This window comes from Eptesicus fuscus, chromosome 8 (assembly GCF_027574615.1).
Source record: "Eptesicus fuscus isolate TK198812 chromosome 8, DD_ASM_mEF_20220401, whole genome shotgun sequence".
NCBI lineage: Eukaryota > Metazoa > Chordata > Mammalia > Chiroptera > Vespertilionidae > Eptesicus > Eptesicus fuscus.
In genome coordinates this window covers 77,498,211-77,516,973 of record NC_072480.1, presented here as the reverse complement: position 1 = coordinate 77,516,973, position 18,763 = coordinate 77,498,211, and the positions used below count along the sequence as shown (strand labels likewise).

The 18,763-nt window shown below is 48.8% G+C and overlaps 1 protein-coding gene across 1 annotated transcript; it reads left to right on the top strand.

Moving 5' to 3' along the window:
• The first annotated feature begins 806 nt into the window (after positions 1 to 806).
• POMK (protein O-mannose kinase) lies at positions 807 to 18,537 on the top strand. Its single transcript, XM_054719933.1, has 4 exons — positions 807 to 813; positions 1,177 to 1,328; positions 6,976 to 7,278; positions 17,141 to 18,537. Exons 1-4 carry the CDS (start codon positions 807 to 809, stop codon positions 17,909 to 17,911), a joined length of 1,233 nt encoding a protein of 410 aa, XP_054575908.1. The 3' UTR covers positions 17,912 to 18,537.
• The last annotated feature ends 226 nt before the right edge of the window (positions 18,538 to 18,763 follow it).

The following is an 18,763-nucleotide window of genomic DNA, read 5'->3' as shown; positions in this document are numbered from 1 at the left end:
AAAGATGTCTTCTCCCTACTCGATCTGCTCTGTTCATGATGCTACTGTTCTTCCATCTGAAACCCACTTAAAACCTTTGTTCAGTCAGTTCTGCTAGAACGTGATGCTGTGTTCCTACATCACATTGCCACGCAAAGTCACGAATAAAAAACGGGGGCATGTGGTAAAAATGGGGTTAGAGATACAACACTCAAAAATGTAATCAGTTAAAAGAAAATGGCAGTACAGCTTTACACTTTACGGCTGTTTGCCTTGGAAAACACCTGAAGCTTGCTGTGGAAGTGGGCATTGGAAGGGTTGCAGCTTGTGAGTTATTGTGAAGTGTTGGAGCATTAGCTGAAATCGATTGGAAAGCTGCAACGCCAGGTGTGGATGCATGTGGCTCAAACTTACTGGATGCATTGAAGACACTGTCAGATGTGAGGGGAGTGCCCATGTGTGTGATCATTCCTGTGCAGTGTGGCTCAGCTGGTGCAGTTTTCTGCATTCACCTTGTGTTTCTCCAGGATTAAATCATACAAACAAATGGGAAATGATGCAATACTCAAATGATGTCCCAATACAGCAAACATACTGAAATATATTTGTTTTTTTAATGTATTATAGCAGAACTGACTGCACTTAACTTTATTCATTTCTTTCCTTAATTTCCTGTCTTGTCAGTTACATCCTGATTACTTTTCTGTTCAAAGTTCTCATGTTCAAGGTTTCTCATATCTCACCCACTTTCTTTTATGTTCTTTTAAAAAAATACTATTTAATAGGCTTGTTTCCCATCCCCGGGACTTCTCCTTTGGGGCGTCTGAATGCGAGGTCAGCTTTTCTGCTCTGACTTTCCATTCCAACCAGTGGTTCTCCACCTGCAGGGCATCAGCATCGCCCAAAGGCCTGGCTAAGCACAGATCGGTAGACTCCACCCTGCAGGTCTGGGATGGAGCCGAAAATGTTCACATCTAATAGTTTCCCTGGAGATGTGAAGCATCAGCATTTGGTCTGAGGACCACCCTTTGTAAACCACTGACCGGGACCCTCTCTGCCGTACCCAGCACCAGGCTGCGCGTCTGGTCTAAGACAGTGATAGGTCAACACATCCGTCCTCATACGTTTGTGGAGAAGAAGCTAGAGGAGGAGACTGACCCGTACCGTGTTCCGGGTCTGGAATCTGCCTTGCGCCAGAACTCGGGCTTTACGTGGCAGCGTCGGGCCTCCAGGTGTCCGGCGGGCGGTGGACACCAGGGGGCGCCAGGGGGCAGCCTCGCGATCGTCCTGCCAGGCTCGTTTCCGGCGGCGCAGGCGCAGGAGGCCGCGAGCCCTGCCGGGGTCCGCAGGTAGGCGCTCGCTTGGGGATCGGGAGGGGGGCCCGTCGTGGGGCGGGGAGTGGCTGTGCACCCGGAGGGCGAGACTAGGTGCTGCGGGGCTGGCGCAGAGCGCAGCTCGGCCTCCGCGGGGTCTGGCCCTGGCCCGGCCCGCGCCCCCAAGCCTAGCCCGGGCAGCCCCGCCGCGCCTCTTGGGTGGCTCCCCCGGAGGCCACGCCGGCCCCGGGCAGCCGCGTCCACGCGCGGGGCCCCCTCCGCGTCCGCCCGGCGCGTGCGCTGGACATGAAACTCCTGGCTTTAGGTCGTCCTCCCAGAGTTTGTTCTGCACGCGATCATTCGTGCCAGCTGTGCCAGCCGCCTCCAAGCTCTGTGTTAGGCGTAAACGTATGCTGCTCTTTTTCAAAAAGCAGGATTTAGCCATTTTATTTATTGACTTACTTTTTAAAAAAATATATTTTATTGATTTTTTTTTACAGAGAGGAAGGGAGAGGGATAGAGAGTTAGAAACATCGATGAGAGAGAAACATCCACCAGCTGCCTCCTGCACACCCCCCACTGGGGATGTGCCCGCAACCAATGTACATGCCCTTGACCGGAATCGAACCTGGGACCCTTGAGTCCGCAGGCCAACGCTCTACCCACTGAGCCAAACCGGTTTCGGCTTTTTTTTTTTTTATTTTTTAAGAGAGAGAGGAAAGAAGGGGGACAGAGAGAAAGAGAAACATGGATCGGTTGTCTCTCATATGCGTCCCGACGGGGATCGAACCTGCAACCTAGGGATGTGCCCGGACCAGAACCCGCAACCCTTTTGGTGCAGGGACCACGCTCCCCCCAGCTGGCCACCGGCCGGGGCTAGCTGTTTTATTAGTGGTCCTGTCTTCTCCGCCTCTTATCTTTATAGAACCTTAAAGCTAAGTCAGCATCCGGAATATTTAAAACAATTATTTTAATTAAGGGTTTCATTCTAAATTGTACTGAGTGACATTAATCTGTTTCTCCTCTGGTTGTATAAGATATTTGTTTTGTAAATTGGTAAAAACTGACTTTCTTCCATTGCCTTTCTTCCCTTCCTCCTTCCCTCCTTCCCTCCCTTCCTTCCTTCTTTTCTTTTTAAATTAAGCTGAGTGTAGAGCAGTGATTCCCAGTCTTTTCCCAGTTTGCCAGCTTTTTCCTATCAATGTCAGGAATCCCTTGTGTCTGAACAGTGCCTGAATTCTCCTACCCAACTGGCCCCAGTCGTTATTCAACTTGCTGGGTATTTTGCACAACCCATAACATTCCATGTTTTTTTGCTTATTTCTGGACAGAGAAGTTCCTTGGCAACATGGTCTTATCCCAGGCTCAGGGCATCCTACCCCAGAAATACGACTTTAAAAGAAAAAGCCCATCAGGTATTGAGATGGGCTAAAGCCTTTTTTAAAGAAAGAAATGGGCTCATGGTGAAAATAAAACTCATGCATGGGAATTAAATGCACCAGGGATTCTCAAACTTCAGTGTGCATCTGAGCCACCCGGAGGACTTGTCCGCACAGATTTCTGGGCCCCACCTCAGCATTTCTGATTCAGTAGGTCTGGAGTGAGGAGGACTCAAGAACTTGAATTTCTCACAAGTTTCCAGGGGATGCTGTAGGCCCAGGGACCACAGTTTGAGAACTACTGACCTACACCTCCTTGTGGAGGGTGATTTCTTCCTGGGAGGGAGCAGTATAGGATTGGGCGGGGCCCACAGGGGCTTCAACTGTATATGTAATATTTTTATGTCTTTAAAAAAGATCTTTAAACATGATGCAGTGTTACCGGACAAAGATGAATAGATGTCCATATTCCTCTCTCAATAATCAATTAAAAAAGATGTCCTTGAGTGAGGATTAAAAAAAAAAAGAAAGAAAAGGAGGTGGAGTAATGCTGGAGCAGTTCAGTAGAGCCAGGGTTTACTGGGCACCTCTTAATGACAGCAGGGAGAAGCAAAGCAGCCTTTTCTTCAAATAATTAGAAAAAGCACACAGAATTATAGAAGAGCCATTATTTCTAAAATTTCCTGCTTAGAGGAGCCATGTCACTGTGCTGACCTTTGACCTGCAGCTTCCCTGGCCTGGGTAACTGGAAGAATAGAATTGTCATTTACTGAGATTGTGAACACTGTGAAAACAGCTCTTTGGGAGGGAAAAAGCTGGTGCCGAGTTTGGGAAGTAGGCGATTATGAATAACATGGCTGTAAGCATTCACCTGCAAGTGTTTATAGGAATGTATGTTTTCTTGGGTATACACCCAGCAGTGGGTGATATGGCAACATTTTGTTTAACTTTTTAAGGACCTGCCAGACTGCTTTCCACAGTGGCTGCACCATTTCACATTCCCACCAGCAATGCATGAGGGTTCCTATTTCTCCACATCCTTGTCTACACTTGTTATTGTCTGACTTTTTTATCACAGCATCCTAGTGGATGTGTGGAGGGATTGGCATTACCCTGATGGCTAATCAAGTGGAGCATCTTTTCATGTGCCTGTTGGCCATCTCTATATCTTTGGAGAAATGTCTGTTCAAGTTCTTTGCCCATTTTAAAATTGAGTTATTGTATTTTTTATTGGACACTTGGGAGCCGTCATCAGGAGATGGAGAGTCATGATTCTGGATAGATAACCCCCATGAGGCAGGGAGTGACGAGGTCCAATCTGAGCCCTGGGGCACCCGGCATTCACAGACAGAGACTGGGGGAGCCACCAGAGTGAGGTTTCCTGGGAACCAAGTAAAGTGTTTGAAGGAGGAGGGAGTGATCAGCTATGCTGAGAGGTCAGTACCAGGACTGTGAATTGACTGTTGTTTGCCAATGGAGAGGTCACTTTGATAAGGTCAGTGTGGGTGGAGTAGCATTGAGTTCAAGAGAGATGGAGATAGTGAGTATGGATAGTTTTAAAATATATATATTTTTTTATTGATTTCAGAGAGGGAGAAATAGAAACATCAATAATGAGAGAGAATCATTGATCGGCTGCCCCCTGCCTGCCCCCCACTGGGGATCGAGCCCACAACTGGGGCATGTGCCCCAAGCAGGAATTGAACCGTGGCCTCCTAATTCACAGGTCAATGCTCAACCACTGAGCCACACTGGCCAGGCAAGTATAGATAGTTTTTTAAGGAATTTGCAGAAAGGGAAGGGAAAAATAAGGCAGTAACTGAAGGGGAAGTAGGGTGAAGGAAGAATGTTTGAAATGATGGGGGAAGTTAGGGCATCCCGGCCATGATGCAGGAGAAGAGGGGAGACCTGCTGGGGCCGTGCCCGTGAGCAGGCGGGAGAGGGATCTGTGCACAGCTGCAGAGCTGGGAACCCCACTTTGTTCCTAGTCACAGGAGAGGAGGAACAGGGAGCAGGAGCCTGCGGTGTGGTGTTGGCAGCTTGTGGCAGTGCTCTCTGGTGGCTTCTGTTTTTCCAGGAATATAGGTAACAGGATCATCGCTGAGAGAGAGGGTTGGGGTAGAGGTGATAGTGTGAAGAGAGGGGGACGGAGGCCATGGGAATGAACCAGTCAGGTTTATTGACCCACTGACTGGGTGAGCCTGCACAGCATTGGGACCTGGTGTCTCAATCGGAGGAAAAGAGAGTGTTATTACAGAATTTTGGGCACAGTATTTTTTAAAAATATATGTATTTTATTGATTTTTTACAGAGAGGAAGGGAGAGGAATAGAGAGTTAGAAACATCAATCAGCTGCCTCCTGCACACTCCCCACTGGGGATGTGCCGCAACCAAGGTACATTCCCTTGACGGGAATTGAACCTGGGACCCTTCAGTCTGCAGGCCGATGCTCTATCCACTGAGCCAAACCGGTTAGGGCTTGGGCACAGTGTTATTACAGGTGGTGTTTAGGCAAAATTGAAATGAAGCTTTATTTTGATGGGCTCAAAGGCAAGCAGGGCTGTCTGTAAAGAGGTCACGTTCTGATCTGGGTTGCAAAGGGGACCCCAGGGTCTGGTTTCCTGGGAGACTGCCAGGTTCACACAGATGCTCAGCACCGCCTCCAGACAAGCGGACCGGGCCTGCGTGACCGCGGCCGGGCTGCGGGAGGACTTCCCGCCGCTGCCGCGCCAGCCTGGGAATCAAGAGCCCGAGGGTCACCCAGGCACAGCGAGGGCCCCCGGGGAAGACGAGCCGTTTGTACGACTGCCATTTGTCTGTGCAGAGGGGCAGTTTTCAGGTAACAGACCTCGTGGTACTTCGTGGCAGGGTACTTTCAAACCAGTGCCCGGGGCCCACCAGAACACTGGCTGACCTGGTGTCCGGATGGAGACCTGAGCTGGCAGAAGGAAGACGTACCTAGAAGGTGACGCTCCGGGTCACAAAGGTCTCAGACCCCAGAAGTGCAGGGTCGGTTCTGTCACTGACGTCCCCCATGCATCCCAGTGCCGATACTGACGCACCATATCCCTTGTCAAGGTATTGACACGGTTCCATCCTCATTCGTGAAGAGCGCCTGCCTCCAGCACCCTGCGTGTCAAGCACCGGATGTCCGGGGCCCTTCCCCAGCCTTTTCCCCTCCCAGCCCTCCGCCGTCCAACACCTAAAGCTGCGATGCCTGCCGTCACCACGGTCCTCACACCGGCCAAGGCATTCCTTTGGTGAGGGACCACGCCCTGAGTGGTTACATAGTGCGAGCTCCCTCTCTGCATCCCCTCTCTCCATTCTCACCACCACCATTCTCGCTCACCTCCTCGTTGGCTCTCATCCCGGCTCGTTGCCAGTCCCTGGGCCTCAGTCCCTTCCCCCCCAGAGGCACCTTTCACGCCTGCTGAAGAGTCGCCTTTGCTGCTTAAAAACATTAAGGAGCTTTTGAGTACCTTCCCGGGAACATGCCAGTTCCTTTGCCGGGTTCAAGGGCCTTGTAGCCCCACCGACCACCCCGGCGAATCCCCTACTGCTCTCCTTTGTCCAGCTTCTGCCCCAGCCCTCCTGGACGAGCACCCCCAGTTTGCTTTCATTTGACTAACTCGTCATTGAATATCAACTCGGTGCGAACACGGTGCGAGAGTCAAGACTCTCCCGGACGCACACTGACACCTCCCTTCTAACTGAATCTATGACAGAGGAGCCAGACTGTGGTTTGTAATAAGTACTGAGAGCAGCTGACACTGAGCATTTAGTGTGAGCCTGGCGTTCAGGCCCTTCTTTCCTCCTCACGAAGACACCAAAGTGCAGGATCCTTGCGTATAAGAGGCCCAGAGCAGTGGTTCTCAACCTTCCTAATGCCGCGACCCTTTAATACAGTTCCTCGTGTTGTGGTGACCCCCAGCCATAAAATTATTTTCGTTGCTACTTCATAACTGTAATTTTGCTACTGTTAATGAATCGTAATGTAAATATCTGTGTTTTCCGATGGTCTTAGACGACCCTGCTAGTGCGACCCACAGGTTGAGAACCACTGCTGGAGAGCCTAAGACCATCGGAAAACACAAATATTTACATTATGATTCATTAACAGTAGCAAAATTACAGTTATGAAGTAACAACGAAAATAATTTTATGGCTGGGGGTCACCACAACATGAGGAACTGTATTAAAGGGTCACGGCATTAGGAAGGTTGAGAACCACAGGCCCTCATCATCTAAACACCTTACTGAAAATAAAAGACAGCCGTTATTACTTGTTTCATTTTACTTTCCAGGAAATCACAGAGGATAACAACACGGAAATGAAGCCCCAGGATGGTAGAAGGAGTCCCCGCCACAGGGAGGTGCCCCCGGTTGTGGGGCTGCTGCTGGCCTTGGCTGTCATGAACGCGCTCCTCTACCTCTGCCTCGATCGCTTCTTCATCGCCCCTCGGCGTTCTGCCCCGGACCCCCGGCACTGCCCCTCCGGTCACTTCAGAGTGGGGCGGATGAACAACTGCTCCGCGTGGCTGTCCTGTGAGGAGCTGAGGACAGAAGTGCGGCAGCTGAAGCGTGTTGGGGAGGGAGCCGTGAAGAGAGTGAGTTCCCGATGAACCTCTGTGTTACCATCGCGGTGTGGATGGGTGGTCCTTTGGGAAAGCAACTTGGCATCGCGAGCCCAGGAATTGCGCATCTAATAAAACAGACCGGTGGAAGGAAAAAAGCTAAATGCTTAAAGAAGTGCTTTGCTTTGTTTTTGTGTTTTTTTGTTTTTTTTTAATATATTTTATTGATTTTTTACAGAGAGGAAGGGAGAGGGATAGAGAGTTAGAAACATCAATGAGAGAGAAACATCGATCAGCTGCCTCCTGCACACCCCCTACTGGGGATGTGCCCACAACCAAGGTACATACCCTTGACTGGAATCGAACCTGGGACCCTTCAGTCCGCAGGCCGACGCTCTATCCACTGAGCCAAACCGGTTTCGGCATGTTTTTGTGTTTTTTTATAATGTATTTTTATTGATTTCAGAGAAGAAGGGAGAGGGAAAGAGAGAGAGAAACATCAGTGATGAGAGAGAATCACTGATGGGCTGCCTCCTGCACAGTCCCCACTGGGTGGGGATCCAGCCTGCAGTCGGGGCCTGTGCCCTGACCAGGAGTCGAACTGTGACCACCTGGTTCATAGGTCGATGCTCAACCCCTGAGCCACGCCCGGCCAGGCGGCTGTGTTTTTGATGGTAATGGAAACTAGGAATAGTAACTGCAGCAGTGTGGTTAGTTAAGTTATGGCCCAACCACTTGGTAGAATATTCTGTAACCAGTAAGTGTGGTTAGGAACCTGGGCAGCAACATGAAAAAAATTTAGGATGAAAAGTAAAAAAAAAAAAAAGCAAAATACGAAATTGTTGAATATACTGTTTTCAACTGCAAAATTATATATTTATGCAGAAAAATATAAAAATGATAGAAATTGTGCTACAGTGAAGGACTGTGGGCAATATTTTTCATTCTTACTATTCATACCCTGTGATGGTATATTGATTGTTTTTTTAAGTTTTTAATTTTAGTGAGAGAAACCAAATGGGTGAATTCAGTTCTCAGGGGCTTCAAGAGCCCTTGTCTTATCAGCAAGGAGTGTGCGCTGCATTTTGGTGGTCATCGTTCCCATGGTAACCGAGGCTTACTGATAAAACCAAGAGCGACTCTAGAAGCCAGTTCAGGACTGTTGAACAAAGACAGTTCCTTTGTGAGGATGCATTGAATGACGAGTGCAGGAGAAGGAGGGAGCAGAAAATGCATGAGGGGGGCTGCCGCTTGGTAAAGTGCTGGTCTTTATTTTGGGAGATGGGGACCCCGGCTGCTGCTCCCATGGATGTGGAAAGGAGGCATCTTAAAGGAAGAAGTCAGGGAGAAGGGACAGGCATTTATATAAAGTAAAACCATAAAACAAGGTAACTGGTTCTTTTAAAGATTCACTCATTCATTCATTGTTATGGCTGTTAGGGGTGAGGCCGTGAAAGAAACCAAGACCCTTGAAGCTTGCTTTCTAGCTGGGGAGTCAGACAATCAGGAAAACGAGAAACTGTGTCATGACACATGTCCGTGAGGCGCTGTGAAGACAAAGCAGGGCGGTGACAGGCTTGTTCCTAGGTGGCCGGAACCGTCCGAGAGTGAGCTGTGTGGATATTTGGGGAAGAGATGTTCCAGTAGGAAGGATGGGTACCAGCAGAGGCCCCACGATAAACCTGCTTGGTTGTCTGGGGAGCTGGAAGGAGCCCGTGAGCCCAGAGGGCAGGGTGAGGCGGAGAGGTAGCACGCAGAGTCAGAGGGGGACCGGAGGTGGCCTGGCAGCTGAGAGGTGGTCACAGCTTGACAAGGTGTTCGCGGTGGATGCAGTGAGAAATAGTGGATTCAGTCCTATTTTAAAGGAAGAGCCAATGGATTGCCTGTGGGGTACGAGGGAAAGAGGGTGGCTGCGAGGTGCTTGGCCTGGGTCACAGGACGAAGAGGTTCGTCGTTACCCGACACAGAGAAGAGGGGAAGGAACAGGCGGTGTGTGTGCGTGAGGCGGACACGCCGAGGCCATTTGGATGTCCACACCGAGGCGTCGCCAGGCAGTTGGTTGGATGTACGAGTCCAGCAGGTGGAGGTCTTGGTCTGGGGAATATACATCTGGGGTGGTATTGAGAGCATTCGGATGTGAAGAAATCACCCCAAAAGGATTAAGGAGAGAAGAGGACATAGCAGTGAACTTGTCCCCTCCAAAGAGGTTGCCGCTAACTTGTTTCGTATTCTTGGAATCACTTGGAACATTTTAAAATTTTACTTTTTGGGAATTGCTTTTTACCTCACAGGATATGTTTTTGAGTAGCTTTGATGGTGGCAAATCATTGTTGTATGAGGACAGACTTGATTTTACGGAATTCTACACATCGTGCCCATCCAAATATGCGATTCAATAATGTGGGGACCAACTCTGAGAAATGTGGTTTGTTTATTAGTGTGACTAAAAGGCTGTTACATTTATTTCGTGTGTGCTTTTGGCCAAAACTTGCTCTCAGGGCAAAGGTATCCTGAGCACCGATGCTAGCGGGTTGGGGTCAGGAGCCTGTTCGTCTTGCCCCATCGGAGCCTCAGTGCCTGTGCAGGTTCTGGCCCGGCGTAGACTCTCACTGCCCTCCAGGAGACCTGGAGCCTCCAGAGGATCATTCCTATTGGGACACAAACACACACTCTTTATATATATATATATATATATTTATTGATTTTTTACAGAGAGGAAGGGAGAGGGATAGAGAGTTAGAAACATCGATGAGAGAGAAACATCGACCAGCTGCCTCCTGCACACTCCCCTACTGGGGATGTGCCCACAACCAAGGTACATGCCCTTGACCGGAATCGAGCCTGGGACCCTTCAGTCCGCAGGCCGACGCTCTATCCACTGAGCCAAACCTTATATGCATGCATACAAGTCCTTCGTTTGATTTCATATCTCCCCACCTCTCCCTAACTTTCCCCCTGTAATTTCAAAGTCTCAAACACACTCTTTAAATAAGAACTTTTATTCCCCCCCCCTCTCTAGTAAAACTGCCATAGCTCTGTCTCTCCTCCCTCATCTCCCCTTCCTTCCTTCCTCCCTTATTTGAACAAGCCCTGAAGGAACGAGGTTCCTTCCTTTCCACACGGGTGGGCGCCCCTCCTCACTGACACCCCACACTGGGAGGCATGGGTTTCTCAGTAGGGATTTCTGTAACCAGAGTTCTTGACGCCCCATTCTCCGCCCCCCCACCTCCTCCCTAGTGCCCCTGCTGCAGTAATTCCTGTCTCATTGAGGCCATTGGTGCTACGTTTTCACTTTCTGACGCGCTCCTGCCTGCACTCCCCGATTTACCCAGCAGCAGAGGTCCCGTGGCCATCGTCCTCATCACTCTCCCACACACGCTTGCCACAACTCCTTTGCGTCTCTCTCCATCCTGCCTGGCTGCAGAGCCCCAGACCCGGTTGACCCACTACCCATCTGCACTTGAGCACAGCTGTGTGGTTGAGGGCATGACCACAAATCTCAGCGGTGCACTCAGCACAGACCAGCTGGCCCACTCTGTGCCTGCAGTAACTTTTCCTTCCCAATCTCTGAGGCAGATATTGCCTCCACACCCCCAGTCCCTGACTTAGCTGACGATCTGGTTACTTACGTTACATAAGAAGCCGCCTATAGGGAATTTCCTCATCTTCCCACCACTAGTCCTTGAACTTCCAGCTCAGGCGTGGTTGGACCCTGATTTCTCACAACTTCCCTCACTTCAGTCTTTCCCTCCCTCTCTTGCATCCTCCGTGTTTCCCACTTTGTGAATCGTTCCTACTGGCACACACTCCTGTACTTTGAATAAGAACACCCTCTTCTCTTTAGCGCCCCTCCCTCTGTAGTAAAACGGCCATAGCTCTGCTGCCTCTCCTCTCTCTCATGCTTCCGCCCTCTGCCCTCTGCCCTGCGGCTCCCAAACTCTGCCTCTGCGCTCACACAGACGCCAGCGCTTCTCAGGTTGGCGCCTCTGTCTTCCTCTTGCTCCTCGCAGTCCTGATCCAGTTGACTCCTCTCTGCTTGCAGCCCTGGCTCCTCGCACTCTGATGTGTTTTTAGTGTTCCTCCTCCCTCACGGGCCACTCCTGATTACTCTCCTTTGCTGCTTCTGTTCCCCATCTTGCCTCCAAGTCAGAGAGCACTTGGGGACGTTTAGCAATGAGTAGAGATACAATGAGTAGAGATGTACATTTGAGGTTGTCATAACGGGGGTTATAGGGGGTGCTGCTGGCATCCAATGGGTAGAGGCCAGCGATGCTGCTAGTCACCCTCAACAAACAATATCTGGTCCAAAATGTCAGCAGTCCTGAGGCTGAGAAACCTTATTCCTTTTGGTTCCTTCCTGGACCTCCTCTTTTGTCTTCTTTAGATACAGGTTTAGTTGATTTAATCTAGTTCCATTGCTTTAAATACAATTTATATGCTGGTGACTCCCAAATTTATATCTCCAGCCTGTACCCGTCCCCTGAGCCACAGATTGGTATATCCAACTATTTATTCCACTCCTCTGCTTGGCGGTCTCTTGAGCATCTAAGTACATCCACTTTGGCACTTGATAATTTCCTGTTCTGAAACCTGTTCTTCCCCAGCCTTAAAATCGCAGAAAACGCCATCACTTCTCACCTAGTTGCTCGAGCCCAAACCTGGGAGTCATCTGGAGTCCCCTCACCCACATCCCAAACTTGTTCGATAACCTCTGTCCCCGACCCGTTGGAGTGGCGTCACCATTAGCTCTTGCCTTGGAACAGGCACCCCTGCTTCCACGTTTGCCCTTCACCACGCACCAGGCAGAGGTATTTCCTAAACACAATTCAGGTCACGCCGTTCTCTTCCTTAAAACCCCTTCAGTGGCTTCCCATTGCCTTTAGGGGGAAGAATACAAACCTCCTACCATGATCTGCCGCACTCCCTGATCTGGGCCCTGCTACCCCCTAAACTCACCCCAGACATCCTCACTCCCTACTCTGCACTCACCTACCTACCTTTCTTTTCTTTTTCTTTTTATTTCTTTCTTTTCTTTCTTTCTTTATATATTTTTATTGATTTCAGAGAAGAAGGGAGAGGGGAGAGAGAGAGAAACATCAATGATGAGAGAGAATCATTGATTGGCTGCCTCTTGCAGGCCCCTACTGGGGATTGAGCCCACAACCCAGGCATGTGCCCTAGACTGGAATTGAACACGGGACCCTTCAGTCCTCAGGCTGACGCTCTGTCCACTGAGCCAAACTGGCTAGGGCTCACCTACCTTTTTTTTTTGGTCCTCGATGGAACAGCCCTTTCTCTCAGGGCCTTTGTAGTTGCCGTTCTCTGCCTGAAATCCTCTTCCTCCACCTCTGACTTGGCTAGTTCCTTGTCATCCAGGTCTCAGCTCAGATGTCACTTCTCCCAGCGGCTTTCCCTGGCACCCCCATCTGAACCCCACCCCTCATGAACTTCTCATCTGTCTTCTGCTGTGTTGTCTCTCTCTTATAAACTTAAGTTCCCTGAGGGCTTAGAGCAGGGTGGGGGGAACGTCTGACCCGGGGGTCAGGCCATAGAAGGCCCACAAAATCATTTGGTCTGGCCCTGACAAGGCATTAGGGTGAGTGGATTAAATGTTTGACCAAATATAGCAGGCTAATTTTTTTTTCCAAAATTTTTTTTTTAAAATATATTTTATTGATTTTTTACAGGGAGGAAGGGAGAGGGATAGAGAGTTAGAAACGTCGATGAGAGAGAAACATCGACCAGCTGCCTCCTGCACATCCCCCACTGGGGACGTGCCCGCAACCAATGTACATGCCCTTGACCGGAATCGAACCTGGGACCCTTCAGTCCGCAGACCGACGCTCTATCCACTGAGCCAAACCGGTTTTGGCTCCAATTTTTTTTATTAAGGTATTATATGTGTACAGGCTAATTTTTAAGTTGATAATTCTGTATGGCCCATGAAGGATGTTATAAATATCCAAATGGCCCTGGGCAGGAAAAAGGTTCCCCACCCTGGCTTAGAGGGTGGGCCCTCGGCATCTAGCCCCGTGCCTGATTCATAGAACACATTTTATTTATTAAGTTGTATATTTTTTTACTTATCTTTTCTTTCTGGTCTTTATTTAATTTAATTTTTTTTTTTCACAGAATGCATTATAGGGGCTGGAAGTCAAAGGCTCATTTGTTGAATCCTTATAAAATATTGGCTTACCTTTGATGGTTTCCTCAGTATGCAAACATCCTACTCCCACCTTCTTTCTCCAGTCTGTGTTTTCGGTTTGTGTTTGGCGTTGCCAGGGGCATGTGTCCTCTGTCTGGAGCAGTGAGATCAGTTGTTACCTGAGTTATATATTTTGAAGTGTGAAATAACAGTATTCATTTCTCATTCATTCATTCTTTGCAGGGTCCACCTCCTCATGCCTCTTAACCTTGGATCTTTCTCCTTCTGTGCTCACCCCCTGGGTGGCCTCATCCCACCTCGGGCCTTTATCTGCAGCTGAGACCTCTCTCCCAAACTCTCTAGACTTTTCTACCCAAATGCCTATCCCACATCTCCACCTGGATGTCTGGAAGACTGCTAAAGCTGAGGATGTCCCAGATCACACATTCCCTCTACTCCCCCGCCAAGCCTGCTTGTCCTTTATTCTTCCCATTGCCACTCATGACAGCTCCCTCAGTTCACTGCTCTAGCCGCCAATGGGAGGCGTCCTTGATTTCTCTTTCTCTCACATCCACGTCCAGTCCCTTAGCAAACTATAGTGTCTTTACCGGCAGAAGAGATCTGGAACTTGAACTACTTCACAGACTGCTACCTGTATCCCCTCCTCCCCATCCAAGCCACCATCATCTTGTTCCAAGAGCATTTCAGTAGCCTCCAAAGTGGTCTGTGCTTCCACACTTGCCCTCCCCTCGAGCCCATTTCAGTCGATTCTTAACAGCAGTGAGAATGCTGCTATGAAATCCCAGGTCAGATAGGGTCACAACAACGGAAAGGCCTGGCAAGGTCTGCGCCCCTCAGCGGCCTCCGTTCCATTCCCTTGCTTATTCCACTCTGGCCGCCCTGGCCTTACTGATTGGCCGCCTCTGGGCATGCTCCCTCCCCGGATGTGGCCTTTGCCCTGGCTGTTCTTTCTGCCGGAGGTAGGCCCGCCGAGATTTTATGGCTCCTTCCTCTCCCTGCTTCAGGTTCTTGCTCAACCATCACCTCAGTGATACTATGTAAAGTTGTAAACCTTTCCTTCTTTTTTTTTTTTTTTAAAATATATTTAATGATTTTTTACAGAGAGGAATAGACAGTTAGAAACATCAATGAGAAACATCAATCAGCTGCCTCCCGAACACTCCCCACTGGGGATGTGCCTGCAACCAAGGCACATGCCCTTGACCGGAATTGAACCTGGGACCCTTGAGTCCACAGGCTGACGCTCTATCCACTGAGCCAAACCGATTAGGGCAAACCTTTCTTCTTTAATTTTTCTCCAAAGCACAATTTTCCTTCCAATATACTTTATACATTTTCTTTACTGTCTGCCTCCAGCACTAGAATGTAAATTACATAGGGGCAGGGATTTATTTCAGTTTTTTAATTGACATAAATACAGTTGACCTTGAACAATGCAGGTTTGAACTACATGGGTCCACCTACATGTGAATTTTTTCAGTTACTTCACTCTGTTCAATTGACTGCAGTACAAACTAAAGTTGTTCTGGGATCAATTGGCAGTTGGGAATCTATGTATGCGGAAGGTCGACCTAAATTATAAGATATAACACTAGAGGCTCAGTGCACGAAATTCGTGCACTGGTAGGGTCCCTAGCGGCTGCCAGCTGGGGCCTCCCTCTCTTTCCCTGGCCAGCCCCGTGCCCTAGTCAAACTCCCGGACAAACTCCCAGTCTAGGGGACAATTTGCATACTACGCTTTTATTATATAGGATTGTTGTTAAAAAGAAAAAAATGGGAAATAATTTAAATTTCTATCATGTCTTTAAAATCATGTTACAGGTCTATACAAAATTATAGAGCTAGATGGGGAAGGGAACTCAATCCATTACATGGGTGTTTCTATTAGTGAATTGTCCTCAGATCCAAAAGAAATCTTCAAAGCCCTCTGACCCACCTCCATTTGATATAATATTTGAGTTCTTTTAAAAATGTTTTAAAATATGAAAGTAATATATATAGCCGAAACCGGTTTGGCTCAGTGGATAGAGCGTTGGCCTGCGGACTCAAGGGTCCCAGGTTCGATTCCGGTCAAGGGCATGTACCTTGGTTGCGGGCACATCCCCAGTAGGGGGTGTGCAAGAGGCAGCTGATGGATGTTTCTCTCTCATGGATGTTTCTAACTCTCTATCCCTCTCTCTTCCTCTCTGTGAAAAATCAATAAAATACATTTAAAAAAAAAAAAAAAGAAAGTAATATATATATTCATTCTGGAAAAGATGGAAAATACCAAAACGTGTAAAGAAAAAATATCACCCAGAATTGTACCATATTAACTGCGAGCTGAAACATTAGCCTATTTCCTTGATTTCTGTGTAATTTTATATCCTGTTTTCATTTGCAGCATACTTTTATCTGTGAAAACTCTATCAATGTATGCATTCTGTTGACCACGTAATATTCTTTTAAGTGAACCTACCGTAACTGAACAACTCCCCATTCTTTGATGGATGGATAGCTTCCAGTTTGTTTTTGTAAATAATGTCAGATTTTTACTCCTAGAACTTTTTTTCTATTTTAAATTATTGCCTTAAATAGATTATGGACTTAGATGTTAAAAGTTCTTGATAAATCATGCCCCAAATTTCTTTCTTATGTTCACAATGAAGAAGCAGAGCTCAGGGAGATACAGCCCACGGGGGGGGGGGGGGGGGGGGGGGCAGCAGCAGCCTGGGGCAGGGATCAGGCCTCGGAGCTGTTTTCTCTTCTGCCTTTCCTTTAGGAATTTAAGGGGAAGATCAGAGGTTCTTAATTACAGCACTTCCTGCAAGCCTTTCCTACCTAATCATAATTGAGAATCCAAGGCAGTACCGTACAGTTTTCTGGAAGCTGTGAACCAGGGCAAGTCTGGTGTTTGTGGCATTTCAGCTCCTGCTTGTACAGCTGAAGTCACACAAACCCACAGACCATGTCAAAATGTTTACCTGACATAGAACTATTCCTGTTTGTGGTTTACTGTGCTACCTTTTAAAATTAATGAGTAATCTTGTTATGTGTGATGGGCTGGCTGGGCTCACTGCCTGTGTAGGATTTTCCAGTCATCTCTTCTCCCCCCACCACTCCCCCTTTGTGCTACAGTATTTTGGAGCTGGTAGTCTGTTTGCCACTCAGTGCCTTACACACGCAGTCCCCTCTCCTGGGAATGTGTTTCCCGTGCTCACATCCACCCTACAAGCCCTGGTCATCCTTACAGCAGGGGTGGGGAAACTTTTCAGCCAAGGGCCATTTGGATATTTCTAACATCATTCATGGGCCATACAAAATTATCAACTTAAAAATTAGCCTGCTATATTTGGTCAGACATTGAATTAACTCACCCCTAATGCCTTGGTAGGGCCAGACCAGATGATTTTGCAGGCCTTATATGGCCCCAGGGCCGGATATTCCCCCACCCCTGCTTTAGAGCAATTCCCAGGAACCTTCCAGCACCCTCTCCGATGGCCAGACTGATGGGCTCGTAGCACCCTGACCAGAGTCAGTCCCTCCACATCCTCCTGCTAGTATGGCACTTGCCTCGCTGGTATCTTGTGTTTGCTCATACGTGAGTCTTTATAACTAGACTGAGAGAAACCCTAGGGCCGCGTCTGTGTCTCATCAATTTCTGTACCATATCCAGTTCTTAAAGGAAGATATTTGTGGGGTTGTTTCCCGGCTCCCTAACACAGGTGATGTGCTCTGGCTGTGTTTCAGGTCTTTCTTTCGGAGTGGAAGGAACGCAAAGTCGCTCTCTCACGGCTCACCAGTCTGGAGATGAAAGACGATTTCCTCCACGGACTGCAGATGCTGAAATCTCTGCAGAGTCAACACGTGGTCACGCTGCTTGGCTTCTGTGAAGAGGACAACACTATTCTCACTGAGTACCACCCCTTAGGGTCGTTGAGCAGCCTGGAAGCGACGCTCAACCTTTCCAAGTACCAAACGGTGAACACCTGGCAGCAGCGGCTGCAGCTGGCCATGGACTACGTGGGCATCATCCACTACCTGCACCACAGCCCCCTGGGCACGCGGGTCATGTGCGACTCCAGCGACCTGCCCAAGACGCTGTCCCAGTACCTGCTGACCAGTAACTTCAGCATCGTGGTGAACGACCTGGACGCCCTGCCCCTGGTGAACCGCAGCGCCGGGGCGTTGGTGAAGTGCGGCCACAGGGAGCTTCACGGGGATTTTGTGGCTCCGGAGCAGCTGTGGCCCTATGGAGAGGACGTGCCTTTTCGCGACGATCTCATGCCCTCGTACGACGAGAAGATCGACATCTGGAAGATTCCCGACGTCTCCAGTTTCCTTTTGGGGCACGTCGAAGGGAGCGATATGGTCCGATTCCATTTGTTCGATATTCATAAGGCCTGTAAGAGCCAGACTCCTGCAGAGAGGCCCACTGCGCAGGCCGTTCTGGACACTTACCAGAAGGTTCTGAGTTTACTCAGAGACACCGTGACGTCTCAGACCAGAGAAATGCTATGAAGACTAGTCCGGTCAGTGAAGGGTGCAAGTTAAGGAACAAGTGGAACCGTTACAGCAGTTCTGCTCTGACAGTGAGCTTGCTGCTGTTCAGCCAGGTGGCTCTTCCTCTGTACCCATGTGCACATGTGAGCGGCTGCCTCTGCTGGCCACCTGGGCGGAAATTGCTAAGCCAGAGCAACCGACTTCATCTAAGTCTGGCTTCACTTCTAACACTGATCTCTCCCAGGAGAAGATGCAGAGAAGCAGTGAATCTGACCCGTATCTGAAGGAAGTAACTACAGAAAGATGTAGCTGCAAAGAGCCTTTCCCTGTCCTAATAACTGAGTTTGTAAGCTTGTAAGAAAGATAGATAGAGAAGATTTTTAAATGGCAGTATATGAAAGAAACATAGAAAGTTCTCCAAAGAATTTTCTTTCCTCTTTTTTAGATGGTAATCAACATACCAGGTCCTGGGAGTATCCCTGGTCTGCTTCACTTTTATGGGTGAGGCCACTCTTACTGTTTTATATGATTGCTCTGTGAAGCTCCAGTGCCATCCTCCTTCCTAGGAGCTTAAGAAGAACTATGATGGCATGCTCTTTGAAATTTGTTTTTAAATATATTTCTACTGGAGGCCCAGTGCATGAATTTGTGCACGGGTGGGGTCTTGCCAGCCAGCCCGGAACGGGGTGAGTGGAGCCGATCGGGGGTGAGGTTGGGGGGAGGGGCCATGGGCCGCTGGCTGGCTGGTCCTGCCCCCTGGTCAAACTCCCAGTCGAACTGCCCATTGAGGTTGCAATTTGCATATGAGCCTTTTATTATATAGGATTGATTTCGGAGACAGAGAGAGAGAAACATCAATGATAAGTGAGT